We start from the raw sequence: 10,246 nt of genomic DNA, 5'->3' as shown, positions 1-10,246 counted from the left end.
CTGGATATTACAAATGCTACCTTCTGCCTATTAATTTCCTTTAGAGAATTAAATCTAAAAGATTAATAACAACTATTTAAAAGGTGGAGCTAAGGCTTCAGGATTTAAGAATATCTTACTCAAGTTTTATTCCATATCAAAAGTGTTTCAATAAAGCTTAACAAAACCATTTCCCCCTCAGTTCTGACAACCTGGTGTAAGACCATAAAATAATTAGTTACCTGTTTCTGGATTCCAAACATAAGCCTTTCCATCTTCACTTCCAGAAAATAGGAACGTACCACATGGTGTTAAGGTGCTGTGGATCTTTTCTCTGTAATTTGTGGCACCTATGTATTTTTTTGTGGCCAAGCTAAAGATGGAGAATAGTTTGTAAATGTAGTAGCTACCTTCAGAAAAGACACATATCTAGCTTTATATGTGTCAGTCCCTCTCTCTATTCCTCAAAAAAACCCAATACATTTTGCATCCCAAATAGATATGCAAGCAACCACCTTTTGCAGAGTTCAGCATTTACCCTTTATTTTGCCTGGCTTTCACAATACACTTGAAATTATACATGAAAGCATACAACCTCGTCTTTCACTAGAAAATGGAAATACTCAGATCTAGAGAAAGGATATAGATGTAGTAATTTGCATTTCCTTGATGCTGGGCTTTGCAGAAATGGGGAAAATGGCAGTATTACTCCAAACCCTGCCAACTTGATTACATCCCAGTAGTGCTTAAATTTATCCAGAATCTCTCTTTAGCTCTTTAGACTAATGTCTCCTTGGTTAGAAAACCAGCAGTAGAATCAACAAACTTTAGACAACAACATTGATTTACTATTAACATTACTATTAATATTATTGTGCTACTTAGGTATCCTAATCTTTTTTCAGTGAAACACTACTGGTCAGCATAGTAATAATGACCTACTAACAAACTAGTGTCAGTTTGTAGGCATCAAGTAAGAAAGAATCTGCAAAAGGATTTAAGGAAGCATAAGCTACCTTGTAAGAGGTTAATCTTAAACATGAGGTACAGCTTGGAAAGAGATATGAAAGTTCATAATTAAGATTAATATAGTAGTAATACCATGATGCAAAATTTTGGCAAGGAGAATGGCAATAGGCCACAGCAGCCCTCAAAGACAGCAGAGAGCGATTTTTAAAATGTGTTACTGCAGAAAAAATGGAGGTATGCTGGGAGAAGTGCAATGCAGTTATTATGACAGGAACATTATTTTTGACAATATTTTGAATGAATATACCTTAGATACAATTCTGTTTGGCAAGCAAGAGAAAAGGATGCTTTAATGATCACAGTGCAAGACCATGTTAGTCCAAATAAGACTTATAGTTGTGTGAGTAAAAAAGATAGTATCTCTAAGATATCATGTAGAAGAGCTCTGCAAGATGTAAAACCAACCTGTATATGGAACCCTAAGGAGAGGTCTGAACCAAAACCAAATCCCTGATTGCATACCGGAGTGACAGGAGAACAGCATTATCCAAAAAGATCAAAAAAGCAAGTTGAAAGAGGAAAGTTAAGAACAACTAGCTGTCATTCAAAGTGAATTGTGTTGATCCGTGACCTCCACCCCCTCTTTTCTCATGCAGGGAATGAACAGTTAATGCTGACGTGTAAAATTATCACTGCTGGGTATCTGACCCTGTGGTTTATTGACAGACTTAAGCCAATGTAACTGTGGACTGCGGTCAAAGCAGCAGTCCTGCTGCTGTCCTCTCCACCCTTATTTTCCCAGGCTCTCCCTCATTTCTTCTCTAGTGTTTGGGCAGCTATCAGATGAGTTCAATCAGATAGTTGATTAAAATGAAAATTAATCATTTGTATTCGTAGGCTGATTTTTAGTCGGATCAGCTCAGTGATCTGACTTACGCTTCATCAAAAGATCTCTAGAGCTGATAAAAAGGAAATGCTAGGAATATATGGCCAAAGGTGTGGGAGATAGGAGGGCACACCATATTAACTCTTTCTTAGAGATTAATATGCATGTCCATTTTTCTCTCTCAAACTAAAATTGTCTGCACTTTTTAGGAATGGTAGTGATGAAAGAACACTGTCTGCCTCAAAAATTGCAGGTTCCCTCTGTTAATCCACCAATTTCATGCTTCAATTGAGCGGATAGTTTAGCCTTCTAGCATGGTCGTTATACTTTACTGTTTACAGTACAAGATGAAGAGCGCACTGTAAGACTGGAAAGTCTTCAGCTAGTTGAAACATCCTTCCCAATTACTTAAGTAAGTGAGACTTTCTGAGAGAGAATATCTATGTACAAAAGTATGTTCTAAAAGAATGTCATTTCTCATGCTATGAGAGAATAAAGGTATTTCCCACAGGTAATTTCATGTAGAACACCAGGGACCTTTGATTTTCTGTGTGGCAAAGTGAGGAAGGGAACCCATGAAATTAAGGATGAATCATTTGGAAAGAACATTAGTATCTTAAACGTGACTATCCAGAAGAAAATATTCAGGTGCATTTTATCAATGAGAGAACGTACACAAATCGAAATATATGAAAAAATATATGAAATTCCATTTACAATTAAGAAAAAAACTTATTTTTCTTTGAGGGTGAATGAAAACTAGAACATATTGTTCACAGAACTTGTAGACTTTGCATCCTTTGAGATATGCAAATCCCAACTGGACAAAGCCCCAAGTAACATGCTCTCATACTTTGATTATTGAGGTTGAACTGGACACTATCCAGCCTCAATGACTCAAGTGATTGTGTGACCTTCTTGTTTTTTATTGTTACTATTAAAGAATCATGTTCACAACTATTAAAAATGAGAAAATAGCAAAAAACATCTCACCACTTGCTTTATATACCACAATATGTACATCACTGCATATTTCATTATTTATGATGATAATCTTCATTCCATTTTAAAATCAAAATACTCTTCCCAGGGTCTTAACAACGAGAAACTAACGCACAAAAAATTGTTACAATTTCAAAGTTATTTTCATGCCCAGACTGCATTTTTAAAAGTGAACTCAATCTTTAGGAGACCAGTGTCTTCTCCTTCATGCCTCCTTAAGCTCCCAAATTATCTAGTAATTTTTGGATATTATATTCTGAAAGACTTAGCCAATATCACACAAAAGGTCTGCAATACAGCAGTGTTTTGAAACCATTTCCTAACCCTATTATTGCTATCCTTGATTATTAGGACATCTTTTTTCTCCACAACTACAGATTTAATAGTTTCATTGCACCTTATTCCCCTAAGTAAATTTTAAAACAAAAAGGAAATACGCACTTGTCACCAAAAATCTACTTACATTCTTAGATCCATGATTCTCAGGGTACTGTCTTTGGCATGGATTAATAAACGCCTTCCATTTGGATGCACCTCCAAATGATTTATTGCTGTTCCTTTAGTATCATTTTCTTTAATTTCCTACAGAAAGAAGGAAAATAAAGTTAAAAAAAAATCTTTGTGTTTTAAAACTCATATTTTCACGTTATTATTGATTCTTCTCTTGTATTACTCCTTTTAGGCCCACTTGATTCTATTTGGTTAAGGAAAAAGTTTGTTCCTATATTAAGGCATTACATCCTAGGCAATCAACTTTTCACAAGGTAGATTCTACTGTGATTCTGAACTTCTGAAACACAGTTGATGACAGAAACACTGACTGAACATTATGCCTCTAAGGCATGAACAAAGGTGATTTGTAAAGCCTGTGGTCTATTTTACTGGTGTGCCTAGAGAACAATCCTAATGCACTAGTATTTATCTGTTAATACAATGCTATTAAACCTCAAGCATTTTCATGTTTTATATACAAAAAAATTGAAGTTGCAAAACAATTCAAAAATTTTAAGTCAGTGAATCACAGCACGTTCTATCAGCTCTTTTGTACTGTTAAAGGTAATAAACCCTTTCGGTCAAACAAAAGTTAATGTACAAAAAAATCTGAATTCAAATAAAATGACTAGATTTGGAACAATTCACATAAAAATTACAATGCTAGTTTAAAACCTGCATACCTTATTAATCCTCCAGTGTTGAAACAGGTGTTGAGAACTTCCTTTGACAGATGTATCCCAAACTATTATCAGTCCTGAACTATCTCCTGAGAACATGTGGAGCCCTGTAAAAAAATGTCTTGTAAGTAGAATACCACAGAAATTATTAAATGCAGAAAAGGATGTATGAACAAGAAACAATTTTTTTCTATTATTTCTGTGAAAAGGTGAACACCAATTCTTTCCTCTCTTTTGCTATGATATACTCATTCCAAATACATTTTGCTTATAATGCATGACGTAAGTTGTTACCATAGATTTGGATTCAGCATGTAAGTCAGATACTGGGGTGCAAAATATTCTTTTAAGTTTTTTTTCATTTTTAGTCATACTTGAGAACCAGAAAAAAAATGAGCATTTATAATTTAATGAGCTTCACAATAGCCTAATGCTTACCTATGCATTCACTGAGAGCATCTTGAACAAGAACAAATACTGTTTTCCAACAGTTTTTCTTATATTAAGCAATAATACTTACTATTTATAAAAATGCAACTCTTTCCTCTTCATAGTACCTACTCCAGTGAATACCTCCAAAAATGAACCATCTAATTACTAATGATGTCACTAATACCAGAAAAAGTCAAACACTTCCAAGTACCTTATTCATTCATCCATCCATCCTCAGTTCTTCCCACCCTCCACTAGTACATGACAGTACATCTCTCACTCACTTTTAGCTGTTAATCTACCAGTTAATATTATTCACAATGGTCAAATCTCTGTCCTTTTCTCTCAGTTTTTCATTCTCCGTCAGTGTTTACAAGTTCATCGCTTTCCCACTTCTTCAGCCTAGCATTAAAATTCTCACTCTAACTACTGCTACCTCATTTTCTTTATCTTTGCACTGAGTTTATAACTTTGAATGACAATATGGTAGAGCTGTCTTTGCTACTTTTGCGACCATTAAATCTCCTGTTCTGAAGTTCTGTTCTGAGAGTTCTCCAGAAGCTGGTTTCAGATTTCCTGCTTGTGCTTTTAAGTTAGGACATAATTCTTCCACATAGAAAAATTCTAGCCAATCTGATGTGTTTGCCTCCTCTGAACAGCAGCATCTGTGCTTTATGTTCTGCTATTTTTTTTCTGCAATATATGCAAAACACTAGCTAACTAATAATAGCTAATTAAAGGGACAATGGAAACTAAACTATGACCAAAATTTGCCCAGTCATCATTTCCTGATCACTACACATTTGTTCACTCATCTTTTCTACACTTGCCTTTTCTGATTCCTCTCAATTTATATCAGGGACTATGTGTCCCTTTGTGTTTGTCCAAATAAGGCATCATACTAACATATTGATTGCAAACACAACTAAAACTATTCTATTCTATTACAGCATTTCACATTGCCTTTATGAAATAAAGCAAACTACTAACACTCAAGTTGGTCTTCGACAGAAGACTATTTGAAAAAAGTAATACCAAGTACATACCTTCTGCATCAAAACAAAGTGTGTTGATGAAGCTTTTGTGACCATCAAGCTCCTGTAGCAGTTGCCCATGGATTTCTTTCACATTTGCATTCCAGATTCTAATCACCGAGTCATAACATCCTGTCACAACCAACGAGTCAGCAACTGGGTGGTACTTTGCCGTGTAAACAAATGAAGGATGAGGGAAAACTCTCACTGCAGATGCTGCCTGCGTTTCTATTTTCCACATTCTAAAAGGAAAGCACGTTAGGATATCTACTGTATAAAGCAACCACATACACAGGTATAACTGATACCATATTTTGTGCTAGTGGTTCTAGAAACAAATGCTTGCAAACACTTAACATCACCTGTTTATCCTACCAATTTGTTCCATCTATATTTAATCCTCTAATATGGTACTTTCTAACAAGAATTAAAATACATTTACTACTTCACTAGTAGTAAAATACTTCACTACTTCATAGTACTCTATCTTCACAGTAAATTCATGACACTCATTAAAATACAGAGAAAGAATTCCCTGGAATGGATCAGTTTCTTTCTTTCAGGAATTATAAACAAATAATTAAGACCTTTTGGGGTATGACTTGTTAAAAAAAAAAAAAAAGTTAGAACAAAAAACCCACAAAAGAACATTTAGGACCACTAAACATAAATAAAACCCCGGAAAGTTTTGAAAGAACAGTTACCTACCACACAGTGATTGTGATCTCAAGGATGTTTTTTCACATCAATTCAGTTCTTACTATTCATCTATTTCCTATGCTTCACCACCCATAGCTATAAGATCACATTTTTCTTAGGAAGTGTTTCCGGTTTGACACTATACATTTTATTATTGAGCCTTCCCCAAAGATGAGTCCATAAAGAATGGAATGGTAACTGGATTATGAAATACAGGTGGGCAGCACATTCCAGAGGGTGCTCAGTTACAATATGGTATTTAATTGTTTGAGTGACACCCTTCCAGGTGAGGTGACTACTTCTGGTGGCTTCTGAAGAATTCTAAGCTTACTCAGAGGTGAGGCCATCACAAAATTGCAATCCCTTAGAGTACTGCAATTAACTTGCAATTTAACGTGCAAAGGTCACAAGGATCTACCAATCTTTTAGAATGGTTTTGTTTTAACAACATAAAAGTTAATTTATTACTCACAAATAATGTGGGACTAAAGCTTGGGAAGACTCAGGAGTAACATATAAAACACTATATAAAGGATTCACATAAATTCTCAAATTTCTCTACAAGTTGCTGTAGAACTCAGACTGAGGGATGATGCAGGTAATAAACAGACAATGACTTTAAAGCAATGGGGTGACTTTTGGTCCTCATTCTTCAATTCTATTATGTTTCAGTGGCAAAATGTTTCTCATATGAAAGGGAAAAAGAAGAAACACCTTGCCTAAACTGAGACTTTTAAAGGAGCTTAACAGACAATAAATACAGGAACTAACTCGTGCAGTGACTATGTGTAGTACACAGAAAAGGAGTTAGACTCCTACAGTTTCAACTTGCTGCCACAAATTCAATAATTGAGGAACAGCTGGGAAATTGATATTTACTTCAGTATAAAAAAAATTATTATTTAATCTGCTTCCAAATAAAAAATAAAAACATGGACTAAACTCTCAAAATACTCTTTTTATGCCTATATACAAGCAGCAAAAAAAAGGCAAAACAGTTCCACACATACAATACATAATTTAACAATTCTTCTGGCATTTTAAGTATGCAACTGCCTGTAGCATTACTGAGCTGCATAAAAGAAACAACAGAGAGGGATCTGAAGAGCTAAAAAACAAAAAAAGAAAAGCTTTATGAAAACTTACGAAGTTACTCGTAATAAAATTGTGCAATGTCACAGCCATATTTTCATGGTTTTTTACAGTTTTGAAGGTTTTGCTTCTAAACCTTGAACAGATTAGTATTTTAACATTAACACTGTGCTGAAGTACACTTTTTAATTGCAGAGGATAATGTGTACACATTCAGTCTTGGAAATAATAATACCAAATTTCATTTAGAGCAATTTAAGTTGAAATATTTAACTAAGTGCCCAAAAACTAAAAAACTACATATGTATGTGCACTGTGTCCAATTTATACATATAACTTAAATCTTAAATTTTCAATTTTCTCTCTCATGTTCAAATTTACAAACTCAATGCTGCATTCATGTCAGTTTCTCCAAGGACAGACTATTCCAACTGTCTCAGTAACTTCTTGAAATATAAAGCCTTTAGGGTTTTTGCTGCACTGTAGCTTTAGACACTACAGTTTTTGGAAAAGCTTTGGTCTCAAATAAATATACATTAGAAACCTATATAGTAACACAGCATAAGTGATTAACTCCACCACAATTTTTATGATATGATAGAGTAAGTCATTCTGCAATCAAATCTTTAACTAAAACATTACAGCACATTTTTGTAGTAAGACAGGAAATTGGACACCTTCTTTTGTGCTTCTGACGCTATCTGCCAGAACATCTTCATCATACTGACCTGACAGTGCCATCAGAGGATGCAGTAAGAAGGTATTGATTGTCTTTTGACCAACAGAGATCATAGACTATGTTAAGGTGACCATAAAATTCTCTCAGGAACTGTCCAGAAGGAATTTCATACACTAGTGAAGTTTAAATAGAAACATAAAAAAGTTGTAAATATTTACAGTCAGTTATATACAATTATTAGTGCAAAGTTCATTCTAATCTTAGGCTGAATTTCTGCTAGCCTAAGTCAAATCATTTTCTTTATCTTCTCATTTTCAGAGAACAAGATCAAATAGTTGCTAGATAACCATGGACAGCAAGCATATACTTCCATCTAGTGGTTCATGGATGTCATGAATGCCTTAATCCTTAAGAAACAGCCTACTTGTTTTAAATTATTAGAATCAGATCATAATTTTTCTTTTTTTTTCTTTTTTTAATTTTAATAGCTACCTGACCAATCTTTGAAGTAGATTAACAGAGAAATAATTTTCTGGGACTGTGTACTAAGGGAATCTAGGCATACTGTTCCTTGCCTTTAAACATTTACTTTGTGTACACTTAAAATACTGTTGTCTCTAAACCTCAAAATTCTCAGGCAGGGTTTAAGAACTATGCACTTGAGGTTAATATGAAGAAGCAGCCCCAAGTTTGAGTAATAAGGAATATTTGTAGTTCCAACGGAACTGGACCATGGAAGACAGCAGCCTCCAGTAGTCTGTCTGGAGATGACAGTATGCCAGACACCTAACTTTGATGACAGATTGGGAGAAAAAATTACACAAAAAAGTGTGGGGCGTGGGGGCTGGAAAAGTTATTTCACTTAAAAATTTTTTATCAGAAAATACGTTGCTTATGCAAACTGATTCAGTATTTCCATTAGATCTCTGCACAGAAATACTGTGATTTCATACCATTAAATTGTACATAGATTACCATGTATGAAAAGCCAGTTCCAACCCTATTAACACAGAAAGAGCATTGTCCTCAGTGCTCTTTAATGCACAGAACAATTTACAAAACACAATTATAAAACAAAACCTCTAAAAAGCCCACAACTGAAAAATATATCTTTTGCCCCCTTTAATTTCAAACTACATGAGTTATAAGAAAAAAACCCAAAACATATTTTAAACTTACAAACAATGGGATAGCCATTCCTTCCTGCACATGCTGCTGCCAGCGTTTTCCCATCATGAGAGAAACGAATACAGAAACAGCCCATATCTCCACCTCGCAATGAAAACAGATGCTTGTTCGGTATGCGGCAAGCCTAGTTTTCAGGTAAGAATTGGGATTACACAGTTATGAATATTAACTACCCAATGCTTAAAACACATTCTTAGTTCCTGTCATGTATAAGTTTTAAAAAGCAACTATAATCTTCAGGGAATTTAAACGGAAAAAATCAACCTTACAGCTGCCTTTCAGTACCTGAAGGGGCCTACAAGGAAGCTGGGGAAGGACTTTTCACAAGGGCAGTTAGTGACAGAACAAGGGGAAATGGGTTTAAACTGGAAGAGGGCAGGTTTAGATGAGATATTAGGAAGAAGTTCTTTCCTGTGAGGGTGGTGAGACACTGGCACAGGTTGCCCAGAGAAGCTGTGGCTGCTCCTCCCTGGAAGTGTTCAAGGCCAGGTTGGATGAGGCTTTGAGCAACCTGATCTAGTGGAAGGTGTCCCTGCTGATGGCAGAGGGGGGGGAATTAGATGATCTTTAAGGTCCCTCCCAACCCAAACTATTCTATGATCGTATGAACTGTCATATGATCGTTCCTTCATAATCTATTATATTGTAAAAATAACTTTAGCTGAGAAATAAAACCAACCAAACAAACAAAAAAACAACAACACATCCAATCGAACTGAAACCTGAGAACTGGTTTCCTGTCTTACTTCCACTACCTGAATAGCCCTACTCTTTCAAATTCCCACAGAATTACGGAGATAAAAATACCCGACTGTTCTGGGCAAAAATGGTTAAATGTACCATATTTGGTAAGATGCTAAGCATCCTCTACTATTTTTGAGAGTTCCTAATGTTTTGTATCTCATTTATTATTTTTTTTAAATTTCCTCTAATTAATGACTTGCTTCCTAATACTTAAGAGCATAAAAGTAAAGTTATAAAAACATAGCGTATTCTACATTATTTTTCTTTGAAAAGCAAAGAAAAACACTTCACTTGTCCAGGCAATCTTGTCCACTTAAATGGCTCCTTTTTCTCCTCTGCAAAAGGTTCACAGGATTTTTTAGATCCCTCT

The 10,246-nt window shown here is 35.0% G+C and overlaps 1 protein-coding gene across 1 annotated transcript in view; it reads right to left on the bottom strand.

Moving 5' to 3' along the window:
* LOC104528114 (jouberin) overlaps positions 1-10,246 on the bottom strand; it is a 30,164-nt gene that overhangs the window by 1,444 nt on the left and 18,474 nt on the right. Inside the window, 7 exon segments of the mRNA XM_010172027.1 lie at positions 222-352; positions 3,300-3,418; positions 4,012-4,115; positions 5,487-5,716; positions 7,994-8,117; positions 9,124-9,256; positions 10,168-10,246. The exon segment at positions 10,168-10,246 is cut by the window's right edge and continues 38 nt beyond it. Coding sequence (XP_010170329.1) covers positions 222-352; positions 3,300-3,418; positions 4,012-4,115; positions 5,487-5,716; positions 7,994-8,117; positions 9,124-9,256; positions 10,168-10,246 — 920 coding nt within the window.

The sequence above is a fragment of the Antrostomus carolinensis genome, unplaced genomic scaffold (genome assembly GCF_000700745.2).
Source record: "Antrostomus carolinensis isolate BGI_N321 unplaced genomic scaffold, ASM70074v2 scaffold3627, whole genome shotgun sequence".
NCBI lineage: Eukaryota > Metazoa > Chordata > Aves > Caprimulgiformes > Caprimulgidae > Antrostomus > Antrostomus carolinensis.
This window is presented reverse-complemented; position numbering and strand designations above follow the sequence as displayed.